Here is a 22,329-nt window from a genome sequence, read left to right as displayed (position 1 = left end):
ACAGGGAGCCCAGCGTGGTCGCTCTGCTGGGCTGTCTGTGAAGCAAGAGGACCTACAGAACAGCACTGCGTGCTGTACCATCCCCATATCTTTGCAGCCTGGCCTCAGCACACTGCTCCTGCACTACCTTCAGGACTACCATGCAAGGGACACTCCCAAGGGCAACCTCAGCAGGTGTAGGGCACCTGGGCCTAGGCGGACTGCATTGTCTGCATCGCACCTGGCTTTAGCTCTTGGGGATCCAGGCAAGGGCCCCATGATTCAATTAAAGCCCACCCCGCAACAGCTGGACTCGGACTTTGTCACTGAGCCCTGTGACATGAGCTTGCCCAGAAGGCCCAGGCCTGCCACATATTTTGACTGAGTGAATTATAAGCCAGGATGCCATAAAGTCTCAGGCAGCCAGACATAAAGGATAGGGACACAGAGGCAATGGTAAGGAGGGGAGAATTTGGAGTTACAGCCATCCCAGTACTGCTCGCCTCACTACCTGTCTGCGTTCACGTGCCTCATCCTTGGTCTGCCGATGATCAGCATCCCACACTGACGCCACTCAGGAGCACACCTAGGTACCACAAAGATACCGCTTCTCCTTGTACCTAATGAAGGGTCAAAGGCTTGAGAACTCCCACATGCAGGCTGAGGGACACACACACTACTGCTAGCTTGTTATTTAGGAGGAATCGCAGGAAGGGGAATAGTACATACATGCACACATGATTAAGTAAGGAGATGAGAATGAATGGATGGGGCTGAATGAATGGGGAGCAGAGCCATATTTGCATTTGGGGCTACCTGGAAGGTAAAGCAAACCCACTGTTACTGGACAAGCACACCTACATGTGCGGAGCTGCTCTGTACTCCTCCAAATCATGAAGCCACACCCGGGACACTACATAGGAAGAAACTGTCGCTCCCCCTCTTCGTGGAGGAACGACACAGGACCCTGCGCTGTTCTTTTTGTCTGCTCGGCCCTCCCCGGGTTTGCTGCTGGTTCTTCCCGGGTTGGCTACTGTCCCTTCCACCTCCGTGGAAGGGCAGTTCCCCCTGGCCGCATTCCCCACTTCCGCAGGGGAGTGGCACACCGCCGGCCGGCTTTCTCGGGGGCTGCACGGGTTCCCTTAGATGTTCCCCATAGATGTTCCTGGTGCATGCCGTCTCTCTCCTCCTTTATAGTCCTCTTCCACCAATCCCAACTCGGCTGCCCACACGCCGAGTACGCTGCTCTCCAATCAGGAGCAAGTCCTACAGTTTATTAGTTGAACTGGAGGCAGCTGTGCGGAAGCTGTTTACTTCTCTCCCAGCGCCATATTGTGGGAGAGCAGATGCATAGAATAAGTCTTAATTCCAGTTACTCAGTCTAGTCCGGTTTGCTCCCCACAGAAACAAACCAAGGGAAGTGAGCCAGGGAAGGCATCATCCTCCCTGTACTCCCATATGAGGTAGGCCTTGTCACTTCCTGCTGCCCCACAATGCCCTGCTATCAGGCCCACTCCTGAGTCCTTGAACTGGATGAGACGCTGACTTGGGAAATCACCCTGTCCTCTCACTGGGATGGGCTGCAAAGGGACAAAAGAGAAGAAATGAGAACGAAGAGAGGAAATCTCAGAACTCATCCCGAATAAAGTTAGGACCCAGGATTCCAGGGAAAGCACAACTCTGCCTAAGAAGACCACACCTTACCAGGTCTTTATAAATTCCCCCAATGTGCCAGAAACGTGCTGAGTGCATGACCTGGTATTAGGGCATAAAATGTACAGAATGACGGCTGGCGCCACGGCTCACTAGGCTAATCCTCCGCCTTGCGGCACCGGCACACAGGGTTCTAGTCCCGGTCGGGGCGCCGGATTCTGTCCTGGTTGCCCCTCTTCCAGGCCAGCTCTCTGCTGTGGCCAGGGAGTGCAGTGGAGGATGGCCCAAGTGCTTGGGCCCTGCACCCCATGGGAGACCAGGATAAGTACCTGGCTCCTGCCATCGGATCAGTGCGGTGCGGTGGCCGCAGCGCCGGCCGCGGCGGCCATTGGAGGGTGAACCAACGGCAAAGGAAGACCTTTCTCTCTGTCTCTCTCTCTCACTGTCCACTCTGCCTGTCAAAAAAAAAAAAAAAAAAAAAAAAAAGTAAAGAATGACAACATATGATGACAAGTACAGAAGTATATTGTTTTGTACACGTAAAAATTCCAAGGAGAGCAAAGAATGGGGAAATCAGTTCCCTCAGAACCCTAGGACAGCAAACACTGATTCTAAGGCCTAGAGTATTTGGGGCCACGCGTTTGTACTTTCATGCACAAAAGGTGGAGGCAGAGGTGGGAGGGACAGGACGGGCAGCATTTCTGGAGCAACACTGTGATCAGGCAATCACGATTTGAGTATGGCGTCTGGTCCTTCTTTGTACATCCCTGGTAGGAGGTTTGTTTTGCAAGGGTGGACATCAGCAGTTCCTCTAAGTGACCTGGTCTACCCAGCAGGGGCCTCCTAGGTGGGTATCACACAGATGGGAGCAGTCACACATCCACAGGACCTGGGTATCCAGCACAGCCCGGGTGGGGAGGCAGGGAAAGGCAGTCCCCAGGGGCCACCTCACTCTGCAATTGAGAACTAAGTCTTCCACTGAGCATGTGGCCTCCTGATACTGCAGGTGGAGAACTCCCGATTTTGGGGAACAGACCATATCAGCAAAAGTTGCAGGTCCACTTCTGTTCAGGTTCTGTGTAGTTCATGCCCATTCTGCTCCCAGCAATCATGAGCACTCAGAGGTGAGATCCCTCCCTGCCCACTGCCTCTGCAGGCTCCTCCCACACTGCAGGGATCCCATTCCCCCAGCAGGGCCCCTGTAAACTCCTCTGCTTCTCCTAAGGAAACATGGAGTCGGGGCCCAGGTTCTGTGCTCCTGCTGGGACTGGGGACCTCACAGGTGTTCACAGGGAGGTCCAGGAACAGAGGAACAAAAACATAGTAACTCCATTCTCTGTCACAAGATGGTCTTTTAAGATACAGATCCAAGGCTGAAGGAATCCTTTCCAGACTGGAGCTGACCTAAAACAACGGCCCCACAGCTTCAAGGAATTGTGGCAAGAGGCAAATGGCGCCCCAGCCGGTCATTGTCCTGGACCCACTCAGGTCTTGCCTGAGGAGACTTCTCTAGCCCTGCCCAGACATGGCCGCCACCAGCCACCTAGAGCTCTGCCCAGTTGGGCCACAGCCGCCACCCACCCTGGAGCACGGGCCAGACACTCATGACCCTGGCCCACAAGACACCAGGGCCTGAGCTGGCCCCAGCCTCCAAGGGCCTGAGCCCTCCCAGGTCAGGCCCCGAGACCTGCCTAAGCACTCAGTTCTCCACCAAGCTGGTCCCACGCAGGCACACAGCCCCCAGGCCTGGCGAAATTCACAAAGTTCCACTTGATGGAGGTATTGCACCGCAACTGCCACTTGGCCTTCCCCCTCAGGTCCTCCCTCTTCCCTTCATGTGGGAAAAAACGCAGAATGGTTGCTACCCAGCAGGATGGCTCCGCCTGCCTCTGAAGGGAGCAGGAGGAGCTACTGCACAGCCCTGGGTGCAGCACCATCCCGGTGTCTGCACAGCCCGGCTTGACCTCACTGCTCCTTGGCTGCCCTCAGGACTAGGGCACAATGGATGCTCCTGATGGCACGCCCAGCAGGGGTAGAGCACCTGTGCCTAGCCTGGCAGCACCGTAGGCACTTCAGGCCTCGGGGATCCAGGACAAGTCTCCATAGGTTCGGACCCAAGCACATCACTACATTAACTGGCAATGCTAACAGAGACCAAGTTTTAGGAAACAGGATCTGAGAGGCAGGTAGACTTGACTCGATGACCTTGGAGAAGACAAAAAACAGAAAATGCACCAGTTTGTATGAGGGCCCATGAAAAACAATTTCTATCTACAAGCCCCTGTACACCTTCAACAAGGACAGCCTAAAACCCAGCAAAGATTCCTCAAAAGTCAGGCTAGAGGGGAGTCTCCCCATTTTACTCCTAAGACAAGAGGGTGAGGAAATTGCCCACAGGTGCCATTCAGGGCTCCAGCGCTGAGGCACCCCTTAGCTCCGCCCAGACATGGCCGCCACCAGAATACTGGGCTCTGGTTTGCTGGTCTGTAGCTGACAGGAACCTTGGAGGTCAGCCCCCTGTCCCTGCGTGAATCTGGGCCCTTCACAGCACCTATGGCATGGTGGCCAACCTTCCACTGGGTCTCCAAGAACTCTTGAGCCCTCCCATGGCCCTCACTTCCCTGTCAAGACAGTCCCACACAAGTGCACTAGCCGCCAGGGCTGGCGGGATCCATGAATGACTTCCTCTTGATGGCAGTGTTGTACCATAAATGTCTACTGTGCTGTGACGCAGGTCCTCCCTCTACCCTTCGTGCAGGAAAAAACACAAAGCACTGTCCAGTGGGTGCCCAGTATGGAAACGAGGCCTGGCTCTGAGGGGAGAAGGAGGAGCTACTGCACAGCTCTGGGTGCTACCCAGTACTGTGCCAGCACATCCTTGCCTCAGTATGCTGCTCCTCACTGCCCTCAGGACCAGCACACAAAGGATCCTCCTCATGGCACCCCAGGCAGGATAGGGCACCTGCACCTAGCTCAGCCAACCATGCTCTGTCCTGTAAGACAGTTGGCATCAACCCTCAGGGATCCAAGCAAGGTCCCCACAGGCTTGGACCCAAGGCCACCCTGCAACAGTCAGACTAGAACCTTGTGACTGCACCTGGGATGCCAGCTTGTCCAGGAGGTCCTGGGCAGGCAGAGATTTAGATCAGTTCAATCACAAGTTAGTTTCCCCTAAAATCTCAAGCAGCAATACAAAATGGATACAGACACAAAACACTGGGAAAAAGGGGAGAGTTTGGAGTTACAACCATCCAAGTACCAAAGACCTCAGTATAGGTCTGCTTTCACATGTCTCACCCCTGGGCTGCAGACAATGAGCATCCCACACTCACTGCCACTCAACACAGCAGGCAGTGCCACACCAAAGACACCGCCTCTCCTTGCACCAGACTAAGGGTCAATGGCTTGAGAACTCCCACATGCAGGCTGGGGGACAAACACACTACTGCTAACTTGTAATTTAGGAGGCATCTCGGCAAGGGGAATAGTACACATATGCACACATGATTGAGTAAGATGGGAGGTGAGAAAGTATCTGACAGGCAGGTGACAATGAATATGTAAATGCGGGGCCAAAAGGGAAGCGTAGCCATATTTGTAGGTGGAGCTACCTGGATGGTGTAGCAAACCCACGGGTCCTGGACAGATTCACCTTCACGTACAAATCCACTCGGGACTCCTCCACACCATGAGGATACAACCTGGGACTCTCCATAGTGAGTGACAACCTTGGACCCAGGGAGGTGAGCCAGGGCATCGTCCTCCCTGTCCTCCCATCTGATGTGGGCCCTGTCACTTCCACTGCCCCCACAATGTCCTGCTTCTTACCTGGGCCTCCTCCTGTGCCTTGATCTGGAAGACATGCTGACTTGGGAAGTCTGCCCGTCCTCTCTCTCTTGGATGGGCTGCAAAGGACAAAAGAGAGCAACTAAGGACATGACAGGAGAGGAAATACTTGAACTCATCCTTCATGATGTTAGGACTCAAGATCCACAGGAATGCAAAACACTACCTCAGATGACCAGACCTTATCAGGTCTTTATAAATTCTCCCAGTGTGCCCAGAACCCTGGTGAGTGCATGCCCTGATGCTAGGGCCTAAAATGCTCATGCAAGCTGACATATGAAGGGAAATACAGATATCCTGGTCTTCTGTTGTTCTGTACACATAAACACTGCAAGGAGAGAAAAGAAAAGAGGAAACCACTTCCGTCAGTATCCACATTCACCAAACAGTGATTCTAAGGCCTAGAGTATTTGGGGCCACACGTTTGTACTTTCATGCACAAAAGGTGGAGGCAGAGGTGGGAGGGACAGGACGGGCAGCATTTCTGGAGCAACACTGTGATCAGGCAATCACGATTTGAGTATGGCGTCTGGTCCTTCTTTGTACATCCCTGGTAGGAGGTTTGTTTTGCAAGGGTGGGCTGGAGGCCCTCAGCGGGTCCTCTAAGTGGCCTGGTCTACCCCAGCAGGGGCCTCCTAGGTGGGTATCACACAGATGGGAGCAGTCACACATCCACAGGACCTGGGTATCCAGCACAGCCCGGGTGGGGAGGCAGGGAAAGGCAGTCCCCAGGGGCCACCTCACTCTGCAATTGAGAACTAAGTCTTCCACTGAGCATGTGGCCTCCTGATACTGCAGGTGGAGAACTCCTGATTTTGGGGAACAGAGCAGAACCAGTAAGAGTTACAGGTCCACTTCTGTTCAGGTTCTGTGTAGTTCATGCCCATTCTGCTCCCAGCAATCATGAGCACTCAGAGGTGAGATCCCTCCCTGCCCACTGCCTCTGCAGGCTCCTCCCACACTGCAAGGATCCCATTCCCCCAGTAGGGCCCCTGTAATCCCAGCTGCTTCTGTAAGGACCACTGACATCAGGACTCTGGTTCTACGCTCCTGCTGAGAATGGGAACCTCACAGGAGTTCACAGGGAGGCTGCGTGTAACTTCCGTGACGCAGGAACAGAGGAATAAAACCTCCTCTTCAATAAGCAGATTTTGAAACTGGAGGATTTCTCTGGTCTTTTACAATGCAGATTCAACACGGAAGTAATGGTTGTAGCTGACATCACACAATGGCCATGAGCCTTCTAAGGAATGGGACAGGAGGCAAATGGCATCAAGGCCACTGCCCCAGATCCACTAAGGTCTCCGTTGAACAGAGATCCACTACCTCCACTCAGACATGTCCAACACCAGCTTCCTCAACTCTGCCACGTTGGACCAGAGCTGCCTCGCACCTTGGAGCTGGGACCCCTGGCTCTAAGTGTTTCTAAGGCATCAGCAGCCCACACTGAAAAGGTGGAGGCAGAGGACAGGACAGGCAGCGTACATATCTGGAGCAACACGGCCATCAAGCAGTAGCATTTGAACTATGGCTTGCACGTTGTCTAAGTAGACCCCTAGGTGAATGCTTGATAGGTGACTGGTGTTTTGGTGGTACTTGGGGGTTCCTAAAAGTGGCTATGGCCACTCTGGGAGGTGCCCTGTTAGGGGGGTTTGAAACCAATGGAAACAGACTCACAAACGGATTACACTGGGTCTCCAGGACAGCCAAGGGGAGGCGGTAGTAGAGGGCACTCTTCAGTGGTTGCCACTTACTGCTATTTAGCATTGAACTTCTGGCGGACATTTGGCCTCTCATAAAACCCAGCTGTTACACTAAGGGGCACCACTGTCACGAATCTAGTTCCACGCTCCTGCTGGGACTGGAGACCTCATGGGAGTTCACCGGGAGGCTGAGTGTAATTTCTGTACACCAGGAACCGGGGAAGGAAAATGGATTTGCTTCCTTCTCTGCCACAGCAGATTTTGAAACTGGAAAAGCTCTGTGGTATTTAAAGAGGTGGCGTCAAGGCTGAAGGAATCCTTACGGGGTCCTAGTTCACCTAACCCCAGTACCCTGATACCACAGTAGATTGCAGAGAAAGAAAATGGAGGCCTTAGCCCACATAAGTCTTAGAGGCTCAGGCTTCCACCAGCCCCACCCAAGTATGGCTGTCACCAGGCTCCAGAGTTCTGTCTTGGTTGGTCAAAGCTGCCAGGGACCCTGGATCTTGGCACCCCGCAAATACCTATGTCCAGGGCCTGTACAGATCACAGGACCAGAGTGCCGAGCTGGCCAGGATCTCCAAGGCCTGTGAGCCCTCCTAGGGTACGGCCCTCGGATCACCTGAGAGCTCACTTCCCTGCCATCCAGTCCTGCGCAGGCGCATAGCCAAACAACTGCTGAGATCTAGAAACTATTTCCTCTTGATGGCAGTATTGCACCACAAATGCCACTCGTCCTGCCCTCTGCACCTCCTCCCTCCTCCCTTCCCGCAGCAAAAAACGCCCAGCGCTGTTCAGCAGGGACCCAACAGGGCTACTCTGCCTGGCTGTGAGGGGAGGAGGAGCAGGAACTGCACAGCCCTGGGTGCTGCACGGAAAAAGTGCCCGCCCAGCCTGGCCTCAGCACACTCCTCCTAGGCTGCCCTGGGGACAAGCCCCACAGCACTGAGGGTCAGGGCACGCCCAGCTGTGGAGGACCCCATGCCTAGCTGAGCTGCCCCCTTTCCATGGAGGCCATTTCAATCCTCCCGTATTCCAACCCAGGGAGTCACAGGCTGGGAACTCAGCTGACTCAACACTAGATTCAGTGGGACCTTCTGACTGGGCTGTGCACTGCCAGCTAGCCCAGGAGGTGCAGGGCTGTCAGACATGCTGACACTCACTGAGGCCACACTGACATGATGACAGGGCAGGCTCACAGAGATGCTGGGAAGGAGCAGAGTGAGGAGTTTCGGCTATCCCAGGACCACAGGCCCCAGTACTGCCGCCTCTCACAGGGCTCTGCCAAGGTCTGCAGACAAGGAGGGGCCCACACTCAGGCCGGACAGGAACAAGGAACACACTGAAGACACACAGACTCATAAATACATACAGGTAGAAGGACAAGGTGAGAGGGATTAGTGTGCAATGCTAAGGGAGACCATTTTCAATGGAAGGAATCCCTACGCACAGTAGTATTTCCAAGTTGGTTATGGGAGAAATAGAAAACCGTGCATACATACATATGTACATACAGGCATACCTTTACAAATACATGGGAAAGCATGTGTGTACACATGGATGAAGGAACGAACGAACCAATCAGTGAATAGAGAAAGCGGGAATAACACCCAATGCGTTCCAGTGGAGAACCAGAATGGCTGCTGCCCAGCCTAGCTGCTCTGGCTGGCTCTGCCAGAAGTACTGGGTGCTCCAAGGTCATTGCACATGTGCACCGTGGCCTCTACATCCTTCTCTAGGGCTGCATGAGGCTCTGCTTGCTAAGGCAATGGATTGCCACACCAGAAATGGATTACACACACACCTACCAAGCTGCACCACTACCACTAGAGGCAAGGTCTGCCCTCAGGAAATCCAGACAAGGTGCCCAAAGCCTGGGACCCAGACCACCTGGGAAAGGTCAAATCAGACCTGTCACTGCACTCTGCAAGGCCAGCCTGACCAAGAGACCCATGGTGGCCATACATTCTGACCGTGTAATGGACAGATAGGGTAACAGAGAGGTAGGTAAGTACAGAGACCAAGAGGTACTTGGAAGGAGCAGAGAGTAAGGTGTAACCGGCATCCCAGGACCACAGGCATCAGGGTCTGTCTTCTCTCACAAGCCCCCGCCCCCCAAAGAAGGCAGACATGAGGGTCCAACACTGAGCCAAGTCAGGAGGGAATCCAGGTATCATACCACAGTGATTCTCCTTTTTCCTGACCCAACGTCAGCTGAGAACTCCTAGATGTTAGCAGAGCAAACACACACCAGTGATACCTCCTGAATGAGGAGGAACCCGTATCCACGGGTGATCTCTGAGGCAGATGTGGGGGCATAAAAGGAAGGGGAGTTGCACACAGATGTACTCTTGATCAATTAACTTCAGAGGTGACAACAGGTCTGCGCGTGCAGGTGGAATGAATCAATGTAGGCACAGGAATGAATGGGGGCACAGCCACACCTGCATTGGAGCTACCTGGAAGGTAAAGCACACCAAGGTCCTGGACAAGGTGTCCTCCATGTGTGCAGCCACTCTCACCTCCTCCACACCATGCAGCCCCAGCCTGGGGCACTCTAAAGACATGACCACCTAGGACCACGGGGGTGAGGCTGGGCTTCATCCTCTCTGTCCTCCCACCTGATGTGCACTTCGTGCTGCTCCCACAATGTCCAGCTTCCCACCCAGGCCTGCTCCTGTGTCCTCGAGCTGGATGAGATGCTGGCTTGGGAAGTCACCTGTCTTCTCTCTGGGATGAGCTGCAAAGGGACAAGAGAGAGGAACAGAGGAAATAAGAATACAGGAAATCCTGGAATGCATCCTTCATGAAGTTAGCACTCAAGATCCCCAGGAACACACAACTCTGCCGCAGAAGACCCCACCTTACCAGGTCTTTATAAATTCCTCCAGTGTAACCAGAAACCTGGTGAGTACATGACATTGTTAGGAACTAAAATGAATAGGAAAGATGACATATGAAGAGAAATGCACACATAACGTGTTTTATAAACTACCAAGAAAGCAAGGAAAAGGGGAAATCCGTTCCCCCAGGATCCTCCCCTGTCCCCCACAATAGAGCACACACTGCTTGAAAGGCTAAGTGCACTTGGGGCCATTCTTTTTTAATTTCATACACAAAAGGTAGAGACAGTGAAGAATGTGGCAGGCAGTGTATCTGGAGCAACACAGCCATCAAGCAGAAGCATCTGAAGTGTGGCCTGCACGCCGTATGATTAGACCTCTAGTTCAATGTTTCATAGGTGACTGGTGTTTTGGAGGCACTCAGAGGTTCTTGAGGCTGCCCACGGCCACTCTAGAGGCACAGCCTCAGCAACTTTGTATTTGTCTTCCTGATAAAGCAGATGCAGAGCCCTGATTTTATCAGAATAAACCAACCAGTAAGAGTTACAGGTCCATATCTGAGCAATTTACGTGTACTTTACTCCCATTTTTTTTTTTTTTTTTTTTTTTTTAGGATTTATTTATTTGAAAAGCAGAGTTACAGAGAGACAGAGGTAGAGAGACCCTCCATCTGCTGGCTCACTCCCTAGATGGACCCAATGGCTGGAGCTATGCCGATCTGAAGCCAGGAGCTTCTTCTGGGTCTCCCACGTGGGTGCAGAGGCCCAAGGACTTGGGTCTTCTTATACTGGTTTGTCAGGCCATAACAGAGAGCTGGATGGAAGTAGAGCAGCTGGGACTCGAACTGGTGCCCATATGGGATGCCAGCACTGCAGGCAGTGGATTTACCCGCTACACCACAGCACTGCCCCCCATGTCTTTCAAAAGAAATCTGCGTACTCAGGGGTGAGATCCCTCCCTGTTCATTGCCTCTGCAGGCTCCTCCCACACTGCAAGGGATCCCATTCCCCTGTTAGGGACCCTGTACACCCAGCTGTTACTCTAAGGAGCACTGGCATCAGCACTCCAGTTCTATGCTCCTGCTGGGGCTGGGACCTCATGGGAGTTCAGAGAGTCTGAGTCTAACTTCTGTGCCCGAGGAATACTGGGATGAAATTGGATTAACTTCCCCCTCTGTCACAGCAGGTTTTGAAACTGGCAAAGCTCTGTGGTGTTTTAGGAGGTGGTATCCTGCTGAAGAAATCCTTTCAGAGGGGTCCTGGTTCACTTAGCCCAGTGGCCGAGCAGAACCCGGCGAAATGCCCCAGAAGTCTGCACTCGCTCAGATGTTGGCTGAGACTTCCACTAGCTCCGCCCAGAAATGGCCGCCACCAGGAGAACGATCTCTATGGGGCTGGGCCGTAGCTGCAACGCACCCTGGAACTCAGCCCCTGGCCCTTGTGTGTTCAGGACCTCCACAGCCCACAAAACACAGAGGCCCAAGCTGTCAGGGACCTCCAAGGGCCTCCCTGGTCAGGCCCTGTGACCCATCTGCACCCTCATTTTCCCTACTAAGCCAGTCCTGCACAGGCACACATCCCCCATGGCCAGCGGAATCCGAAACGACTTCCTCTTGATGGCAGTATTGCACCGCAAATGCCCCCTGTCCTGCCTCCATAGGTCCTCCCTCCGCCCTTCCCGCAGCAAAAAAACCCTTCAGTGCTATGCAGCAGGTGCCCAACAAGCTGCTACCCAGCAAGGTGGCTCCGCTTGGCTCTGAGAGGAACAGGAGGAACTGCTGCCCCTGGGTAACCAACAGATGCTCTCCAGGGCAATCTCTGTCTTGACACAAGTGGATGGAGAAGTTTCTGATTATTCCCTAGTAGCTGTTATGCTTCATCCTGGATCCCCTTCATGAAATTCAGAATGTTAACAGCAAAGCAAATCCCTGACAACTCCTTATATAGCTTCGCAGTACTGGAAAAGGATCCCATTCAGTTAGGGAGAGTGCCCAGTACACCTGCTAGTGCTATTGCAGGCCATTCCCCTCCTGACTGTGCACCTGCTGCCATGGGGCCCACAGACTCAAAGCTCAAGAGTTGGAACAGGAGGCAAAAGGCACATTTGTGTCTTCCTGAGCAGACTTCCACTAGCCTCTCCCAGACATGGCTGCCACCAGGCTCTAGAGCTCTGCTTGGCTGTGCCACAGCCACCACACACCCTGGAGCTCAGACCTCTGACCTCTGACCTTGCCTGTGTCCAAGCCCTCCACAGCCCACAGACATGGGGAGCAGAGATGGCCTGGGCCTCCAAGGGCTCCGAGTCCTCCCAGGGGGCAATCCCAGGACCAGGTGCCCACACCTTCACTTCACTGTCAAACCAGTCCCAGGCAGGCATACCCACAACCTGAAGAGCTAATGCCATCTGCTCTATGCTGGGGGTCTTCCCTCTTCTTTTCTTGCAGCAAAAAAGCCCAGTGCTGTCCAACAGGGACCCAGCATGGCTGCTCCAACTGGCTCTGAAGGTATCAATAGGAGCTACCATATAAACTGTGAGTACTGGACCATCCTCCTGCCCACATGGCCTGGCCTCAGCACCCTGCTCTTGGGATGTCGTCAAGACCAGTGCACAAGGGAAGCTCCCCAGGGCACCCCCAGCTGGGATCAGGCGCACACTTAGCTAGGCCCCACCTTCTGTAAAACACGTGGCTTCAGCCATCAGGAACCAGTACAGGCCTCTACAGGTTGAGACTCCAGCTCACTTTGACTAGCAAGGGTGACAAGGACCAAGCTTTAGGTAGCAGGACGTTGCAGGCAGGTTGAACTCTCGCGATGACCTTTGAGGAGACAAAGGAAAACATGCCAGCTCCTATGAGTGCTCATGCAACCGACTTTCCGTGTGCAAGCCTTGCAAACACCTTCACAACAGAGCACCTAAAACCAAAGGAAGATTCTACAAACTCAGCTTAGAGAGGGAGGCTGCCCATTTTACTCCTGAGACAAGAGGAAGGAGGAAGATGGCCATAGCTCCTCCTCAGGGCTCCAGGGCAGAGGCAGCCCTTGGTCCCGCCCAGACATGACCGCCACCAGGCTACTGAGCTCTGGTTTGCTGGTCTGTAGCGGACAGGCACCCTGGAGCTGGCCCCCTGAACTCTGCGTATATCTGGGCCCCACAGCCTTGATAACATGTGGACCAATTTTCTACTAGGCCTCCAAGGGCTGTGAAAACTTCCTGGCTACAGCCCGGGACTCGCCTTCACTCCCACTCCCCTGCCAAGCCAATTCCAAGCAGTTTGTGCTGGAAGAGCTGGCGGCATCAGCAAATGACCTCCTCTTCTTGATGGTAGTGTTGAACCACAATACCACCTACACTGCCCACCACGTTCACAAAACCCTGTGGCACAGCGCATCCCAATAAATTGGACAGGAAGTAAACAGAAGCCTTGGGCCACTGAAGTGTTGGCTGAGCAGGCTGCCATTAGCCCCGCCCAGAAATGGCTGCCACCAGGCTAGTGAGCTCTGTCTGCTGGGCCAAAGCCTCCAGGGAACCTGGAGCTCAGCACCCTGCCCCTACATGCGTTTGAGTCCTTCAAAGCCCACTTGACAAATGGACAGAGCTGCCCAGGCCTCCAAGAGCTTGGAGCTGCGCCCTGGGGACCACCTTCACTCACTCACTTGCCAAGCCCCAAGTGCACAGGCACTCAGCTGGGAGGGCTGGCGGGATCTGAAAACAACTGCCACTTGATGGCAGTATTGCACCACAAATGCCACCTGCCCTGTTCTCCATTGTTCTTCCCTCCGCCCTTCGAGAAGGAAAAAACATCCAGCGCTGTGTAGCGTGAGTCCAACATGGCTGCTGCCCAGCATGGCTGCTAGGCCTGGCTCTGAGGGGAGCAGGAGCATTACCACAGGGCACTGGTGCCACAACCTCCTCATGCCACAGCACCAATCTAGATGGCCTTCCTGGGCTAAGCTAGGCACCAGGAATACTTACCTAGTCATTAAGGAACCCACCCCCTGCTGTGGAGGATGCCCTGCCTACAGGAGCCACCTCTTAGAACTGGAATGCCTTGCATTCTTCCATAATCCAACCCAGAGCCTCACAGGCTCAAAACCCCACTGATTCAACATTACTCTCACTGGGACTTTTCACCGGGTTCTGCATGGTCAGCTTGCTCAGGAGGTGCAGGACAGTTAGACATTCTGAGTCACTGCAGGCCACTTTAACATGATGTCTCAGGAACCCCGAGGGACTGGGAAGGAACAGGGAGTGAGGAGTCACAGCCATCCCAGGACCACAGGCCTCAGGACCTGCCTCCTCACACAGCATTCTCCCAAGGTCTGCAGATAACGAGGGTCCCACACTCGGGCCAGGCAGGAATAAGGAACACACCACAGACAGACATGACCTGGGATGACAAGGAAGTTCAGCCAGCAGGCCAGCTGTCACTGAGCCTTGTGAAGCCAGCTTGCCCAAGTGGTCCAGGCCTGGCAGATATTTGGACTGAGTGAATTACAAGACAGGTTGCCAGGAAGTCACAGGCAGCCAGACATAAAGGACCGGAACCCTGAGGCAAAGGGAAGGACAGGAAACTTTGAAGCTACAGCCATCCCTGTACCACAGGCCTCAGTACCTGTCTGCACTCACAGGTCTCACCCCTGGTCTGCTGACAATCAGCGCCCACACTAATGCCACTCAAGAGAGCAGGCAGTGCCACACTAGAGACAACGCCACTCCTTGCACCAGACTAAGGGTCAAGGGCTTGAGAACTCCCACACGCTCGCTGAGGGACACACACATGACTGCTAGCTTGTTATTTAGGAGGAATCTCAGCAAGGGGAATGGTACACATATGCACATGTGACTAAGGAGAAGAGAATGAATGTGTGAATTGGTGAATGGGTGAATGGGTAGGGCTGAATGGCGAGCATAGCTGTATTTGCATTTTGAGCTACTTGGAAGGTAAAGCAAATCCAAGGTTCCTGGACAAGGTCGCTTTCATGTGTGCAGCCAATCTGGACGCCTCCAGACCATGCAGACACAATCTGGGACACTCCAAAGGGATTAACGACCTTGGACTCAAGGAAGTGAGCTAGGGTATCATTCCCCAATTTGATTAGGGTCCTGTAACCTCTTGCTGCCCCCACAATGCCCTGCTTCCTACCCGAGCTGGTTCCTGTGTCCTGGAGCTGGATGAGATGGTGACTTGGGAAGTCACCCAGACCTCTCGCTGGGATGCACTGCAAAGGGACAAAAGAGAGCAACTGAGGAAATAAGAAGAGAGAAAACCCTAGAACTCATTCTCTATAAAGTTAGGACCCAGTATCCCCAGGAAAGCACAACTCTGCCTAAGAAGACCACACCTTCCGAGGTCTGTATAAATTCCCCCAATGTGCCCAGAACTCTAACGAGTACAATACCTGATGTTAGGGCCTAAAATGTACAAAATGACAACCTATGAAGCCAAGTACAGAGATATATTGTTTTGTACATGGAAACACTGCAAGGGGAGAAATCAGTTCCCTCAGGACCCTGATACAGCAAACACTGACTGTAAGGCCTAGGGGATTCAGGGCCATGCTTTTGTACTTTCACACACAAAAGGTAGAGGCAGAGGTGGCAGGGATGGAGCAGGAGGCATTTCAGGAGTAACACGGTGACCAGGCAATCAGGATGTGCACAGGTGTTTTGTCCTTCTCTGTACATCCTGGTAGGTTTGTTTTGCGAGGGTGAATAGGAGGCTGTAAGCAGCCCGGTCTACCCCAGCAGGGGCCTCTTTGGTGAGTAGGAAACAGATGGTGGCAGAGTCCCATACCCATTGGACGTGGGTATCCAGCACAGCCAGGGTGGGGAAGCAGGGAAAGGCAGTCCCCAGGGGCCGCCTCATTCTACAAGTGACAACTAAGTCTTCTGCTGGATTGTGGCCTCCTGATACTGCAGGTGAAGAACTCCCGATTTTGGGGAACAGACCATATCAGCAAAAGTTACAGGTCCATTTCTGTTCAGTTTCTGTGTACTTCATGCTCACTCCCCTAAAATGATTCGAGTACTCAGAGGTGAGATCCCTCCCTGCTCACTGCCTCTGCAGGCTTCTCCCACACTGCAGGGATCCCATTCCCCCAGCAGGGCCCCTGTGAACTCCTCTGCTTCTCCTAAGGAAACATGGAGTCGGGGCCCAGGTTCTGTGCTCCTGCTGGGACTGAGGACCTCACAGGAGTTCACAGGGAGGCCTGGAACAGAGGTCTGGCACAAAAACGTACCAACTCCATTCTCTGCGACAAGTAGATTCTTAAACTAAGGTCCGTGGTCTTTTAGGACAGTTTCAAGGTTGAAGAAATCCTTTCCGGTTCAGAGCTGACCTAACACAATGGCGCCACGGAGCCTAGGGGATGGTGAGGGAGGGAAATGATGGCCAGATCTCTATCCTTGCCCCACTCAAGGCTTGGCTGAGGAGATTTCCACTAGCCCCGCCCAGACATGGCTGCCACCATAAACCTGAGCTCTACACGGCTGGGCCGCAGCCACCACTCACCCTGGAGCTCTCCCCTTGCCCTGCCTGTGTCCTGGGCCTCCACAGCCCACAGCCCACAGCCCACAAGACGCGGGAGGGCCGAGCTGGCCCGGGGCCTCCAAGGGCTCTGAGCGCTCTCCCAGACATGGCCCCAGAAACCACATGTACCTTCACTTCCTTGCTAAGCCAGTCCGGCAGGAACCCCAAACTTCCTCTTGATGGCAGTATTGCACCGCAAATGCCACTTGCTCTGCGCCCAAGGGTCCTCCCTCCGCCCTTCTCGAACCAAAAAACGCTCAAAGCTGTCCAGAGGGTGCCCAGCATGGCCAATACCCAGCAGGGCGGCTCCCCCTGGGTCAGAAGGGAGCAAGCACAGCCACCACACGGGACTGGGTGCTGCACAACCTAGCCTCAGCTCACTGCTCTTGGACTGCCCCCAGGACCAGGGCACAATGGAAGCTCCCTAGCGCACCCCCAGCAGGACACCTGCACCTAGCCGCACAGCATTTGGCTTCAGCCCTCAGGGATCCAGGACAGGTCTCCACAGGTTCGAACCCAAGCACATCCTCCAACAGTCTGATTCACTACTTTAACTGGCAATGCTAACAGGGGCCAAGCTTTTTAGCAAACAGGATCTGGGAGGCAAGTAGACCTGACTCAGTGACCTTGGAGGAGACAAAAAAAACGGAAAATGCAAAAAAAGAAAAAAAGAAAATGTGACAGTTCCTATGTGTGCACATGCAAACCAATTTCCGTCTGCAAGCCTCCCTGTACATCTTCCTCCAGGGAACTATTAAAACAGCAAAGATTTCACAAGTTTCAGGATAGAGGGGGAGGCTTCCCTACTTTACTCCTAAGAGGATGAGGAAATTGCCCACAGGCGCTATTCAGGGCTCCAGCGCTGAGGCACCCCTTAGCTCCGCCCAGACATGGCCGCCACCGGAATACTGGGCTCTGGTTTGCTGGTCTGTAGCTGACAGGAACCTTGGAGGTCGGCCCCCTGTCCCTGCCTGAATCTGGGCCCTTCACAGCACCTATGGCATTTTGGCCAACCTTCCACTGGGCCTCCAAGAACTCTTGAGCCCTCCCATGGCCCTCACTCCCTTGCCATGATAGTCCCACCCTGGCGCACAGCCGCCAGCGCTGGCAGGATCTGTGAATGACTTCCTCTTGATGGCAGTGTTGCACCACAAATGCTACCTGCACTTTTATGGTGATTCCTCCCTCCACCCTTCACGTAAGAAAAAACGCCCAGAGCTGTCCAGGGAGTTTCCAGCATGGCCACTAAAGAGCAGGGCATTGCCCCCTGGCTCTGAGGGGAACAGGAGAAGCTACTGCACAGCCCTGGATGCAGCACCTTCCCGTGCCCACGAAGCCTGGCCTCAGCACACTGATCCTGGGCTGACTTCATGATTAGCACACAATGGAAGCTCCTCAGGGTACCCATAGCAGGGGTAGGGCACCTGCATCTAGCTCAGCCAATCACCCTGCTTTGCCTGGCACTTGACTTCAGTCCTCATGGATCCAGGCAAAGACCCCCAGGCAGGACCCAAGGCCACCCTGCAACAGACTAGGACCTGTCACTGGGCCTTGCGATGACAGCTTGCCCAGGAGGTTCTGAGCCACCAAATATTTTGACCAATTCAATAAGTTAGATTGCCCTAAAAATTAGAGAGCCAGACTTAATGGCTACAGACCCAGAACAGTGGGAAGGAGGGGAGAGTTTGGAGTTACACCCATCCAAGGGCTGCGCTCACATGTCTCACCCCTGGGCTGCAGACAATGAGCATCCCACACTCACTGCCACTCAATACAGCAGGCAGTGCCACACCAAAGACACCGCCTCTCCTTGCACCAGACTAAGGGTCAATGGCTTGAGAACTCCCACATGCAGGCTGGGGGACAAACACACTACTGCTAACTTGTAATTTAGGAGGCATCTCGGCAAGGGGAATAGTACACATATGCACACATGACTAAGCTGGGAGGTGAGAAAGTATCCAATAGCCACAGGTGAGAATCAATCTGTGAACGGGTGGGGCCAAAGGGAGCACAGCCATATTTGCATGTGGAACTAGCTACCTGGAAGGGAAAGCAAACCACTGGTCCTGGACAAGGTCAACCTCCATGTATACAGCCACTCTGGCCTCCTCCACACCATGGAGACACAACCAGGGATACATCATAGGGAGGGCTATCCCTGGACAGGGAATGAGGAAATGAGAAGAGGAAACATGGAAATCTTGGAACTCATCCTTCATGAGGTTAGGACCCAGGATTCGGAGGAAAGCACAACTCTGCCTCCGAAGACCACACCTTATCAGGTCTGTAAATTCCCCCACCATGCCCAGAGACTGGTGAGTGCATGACCTGATGTTAAGGCCTAAAATACATATGAAAGCCGACCTATAAAAGGAAGTACAGACATATCCTGGTCTTCTGTTGTATCGTACACATATATGTTGCAAGAAGGGCAAAGTAAAGGGGAAACCATTTCCCTCAGTATCCAAATTCACCAAATACTGATTCTAAGGCCTAGGGGATTTAGTAGCATTCTTTTGTACTTTCATTAAAAAACATAGAGGCGGGGCCGGCGCCACAGCTCAATAGGCTAATCCTCCGCCTGTGGTGCCCCTGCACCCACATGGGAGACCAGAAGAAGTACCTAGCTCCTGGCTTCGGATCGGCGCAGTGCGGCCATAGCAGCCATTTGGGGAGTGAACCAATGGAAGGAACACCTTTCTCTCTCTCTCTCACTGTCTAACTCCACATGTCCCAAAACAAACAAACAAACAAAAACACCTTAGAGGCAGAAATGGGAGGGACAGGGCAGGCAGCATTTCTGGAGCAACACTGTTATCAGGCAATCACGATTTGAGTACGGCATCTGGTCCTTTTTTGTACATCCCTAGTAGGAGGTTTGTTTTGCAAGGGTGGGCTGGAGGCCCTCAGCGGGTCCTCTAAGTGACCTGGTCTACCCAGCAGGGGCCTCCTAGGTGGGTATCACACAGATGGGAGCAGTCACACATCCACAGGACCTGGGTATCCAGCACAGCCCGGGTGGGGAGGCAGGGAAAGGCAGTCCCCAGGGGCCACCTCACTCTGCAATTGAGAACTAAGTCTTCCACTGAGCATGTGGCCTCCTGATACTACAGGTGGAAAACTCCTGATTTTAGGGAACAGACCACAAACAGTAAGAGTTACAGGTCCATTTCCGTTTGGTTTCTGTGTACTTCATGCCCACTCTGCTCAAAGAAAGTCTAGATACTCAGGGGTGAGATCCCTCCCTGCCTACTGCCTCTGCAGGCTCCTCCCACGCTGCAGGGATCCCATTCCCCCAGCAGGGCCCCTGTGAACTCCTCTGCTTCTCCTAAGGAAACATGGCAGCAGGACCACGGTTCCGTGCTCCTGCTGGGACTGGAAACCTTGTGGGAGTTCACAGGGAAGCTCAGTATAACTTCTATGATGCAGGAACACAGAAAAAAGCACATGAGCCTCCTTCTCTTCCATAAGTACATTTTGAAACGGCCAGAGTTCCGTGGTCTTTAAGGATACAGATTCAAGAGTGGAGCAATCTTTCAGGGTGGGAGCTCACCTAACACAATGGCCCTGGCCTCCTAAGGGACGGGGCACAAGGAAAAATGCATCCTGGCCACTGCCAGAGATCCACTCTGGTCTTGGCTGAGCAGAGTTCCATAGCCCCGCCCCCAGACATGGCCGCCACCAGGCTCCCAAGCTCTGCTAGGCTGGGCCACAGCTGCGGGGCACCCTGGAGCTCATCCCCCTGGCCCTGCCTGTTTCCAGAGCCTCAGCAGCCCACATAGGGCCTCCAAGGGCTCTGAGACCTCCCAGGGCACAGACCCAGGACCCTGTTGCACCTTCATTTCTCTACCAAGCCAGTGCCATGCAGGTACACAGAGCCAGAGCTGAAAGGATTTGCAAACCACTTCCTCTTGATGGCAGTGTTGCACTGCAAATGCCACATGCCTTGCCACATCCTGTCTTCCCTCCACCTTTTGCTCAGCAAAATACGTGTAGCCTGGACCAGTGGGTAGCCAGCATCCTCATACCACCTGGCTCTGAGGAAAAGATGAGAGGAAATCCTGGATCTCATCCTTCAAGAAGTTAGGACCGAAGATCCCCAGGAAAGCACAACTCTGCCTCAGAAAACCAGACCTTACAAGGGCTTTATAAATTCCCCCAGTGTGCCCAGAAACAGGGTGGTGTGTTGACAGGATTTTAGAGCCTAAAATGCACATGCAAGCTGACATATGAAGGGAAATACAGATATATATACTGGTCTTTTTTTTTTTTTAACAGGCAGAGTGGACAGTGAGAGACAGAGAGAGAAAGGTCTTCCTTTTGCCGTTGGTTCACCCTCCAATGGCCGCCGCAGGCAGCGTGCTATGGCCGGCACACCGCGCTGATCCGAAGCCAGGAGCTTCTCCTGGTCTCCCATGCGGGTACAGGGCCCAAGGACTTGGGCCATCCTCCACTGCACTCCCAGGCCACAGCAGAGAGCTGGACTGGAAGAGGGGCAACCGGGACAGAATCCGGCACCCCAACCGGGACTAGAACCCGGAGTGCCGGCGCCGCAGGCGGAGGATTAGCCTAGTGAGCCACGGCGCCACCCATATATTGGTCTTCTGTTGTTCCATACACATAAACATTGCAAGGAGAGCAAAGAAATGGGGAAACCACTTCCCTCAGTATCTGAATTCACCTAACATTGATTCTAAGGCTTAGAGTACTTGGGGCCATGATTTTGTACTTTCATGCACAAAACGTGGAAGCAGAGGTGGGAGGGGCAGGGCAGGGAGCATTTCTGGAGCAACACTGTTATCAGGCAATCACGATTTGAGCATGGCATCTAGCCCTTCTTTGTACATTCCTAGTAGGAGGTTTGTTTTGCAAGGGTGGGCTGGAGGCCCTCAGAGGGTCCTCTAAGTGGCCTGGTCTACCCCAGCAGGGGCCTCCTCAGTGGGTAGCACATGGATGGCAGCAGAGTCACACAGCCATTGGACCTGCGCATCCAGCACAGCCAGGGTGGGGAGGCAGGGCAGTCCCCAGTGGCCACCTCAATCTGCAATTGAGAACCAAGGCTTCTGCTGGATTGTGGCCTCCTGATACCACAGGTGGAGAACTGACTTTAGGGAACAGACCACAAACAGTAAGAGTTACAGGTCCATTTCCGTTTGGTTTCTGTGTACTTCATGCCCACTCTGCTCAAAGAAAGTCTAGATACTCAGGGGTGAGATCCCTCCCTGCCCACTGCCTCTGCAGGCTCCTCCCACGCTGCAGGGATCCCATTCCCCTAGCAGGGCCCTGAATACCTGGCTGCTTCTGCTAAAGACCACTGGTGTAAGGACTCCTCATTCTATGCTACTGTTGGGACTGAGGACTTCATAGGAGGTCACAGCTGGGCCCAGTGTAACTTTTGTGATGCAGGAACAGAACAAAGAAACAGATTAGCTTCCTTCTCTTCCATAACAGATTTTGAAACTGGAGGACCTCCTTGGTCTTTCTGGATGCAGATTCAAGACTGAAGCAATGCTTTCAGTGTTCAAGCTCATCTAACACAATGGCCTTGGGGTTCCGAAGGGATGGGGCAGGAGGAAAATGGCGTCTTGGGCATTGCTAGAGACCCACTCCACTCTTGGCTGAGTGCTGCCTTTAGGGTGCAGAGTCAAGGCTTAAGGAGTCCTTTTGTGGTGCAAGCTGCCTAATCCCATGCAGCCAGGTTGCTGCCCTGGACATGGGGCGGGCTGGGCTGAGCCCATGTCCGCTAGCCCCGCCCAGACATGGCCGCCACCAG

General features: G+C 53.7%; 1 protein-coding gene across 4 annotated transcripts in view; it reads right to left on the bottom strand.

Moving 5' to 3' along the window:
- Window positions 1-22,329, bottom strand: part of LOC149119678 (uncharacterized) — a 119,999-nt gene that overhangs the window by 33,125 nt on the left and 64,545 nt on the right. For all 4 annotated transcript variants that reach the window (XM_089324034.1, XM_089324036.1, XM_089324037.1 and 1 more), the window contains exons 5-6: window positions 9,803-9,921; window positions 5,461-5,537 (exon numbers count right to left, since the gene is read on the bottom strand). In XM_089324034.1, the coding sequence (XP_089180160.1) occupies window positions 5,461-5,537; window positions 9,803-9,921 (196 nt within the window). The remainder of the gene's footprint in view (window positions 1-5,460; window positions 5,538-9,802; window positions 9,922-22,329) is intronic.

The sequence above is a fragment of the Oryctolagus cuniculus genome, chromosome X (assembly GCF_051225735.1).
Source record: "Oryctolagus cuniculus isolate XC-2025 breed Fujian yellow rabbit chromosome X, ASM5122573v1, whole genome shotgun sequence".
NCBI lineage: Eukaryota > Metazoa > Chordata > Mammalia > Lagomorpha > Leporidae > Oryctolagus > Oryctolagus cuniculus.
Note: the sequence above shows the minus strand (reverse complement) of the source record. Positions and strands in the feature narration are given on the sequence as shown.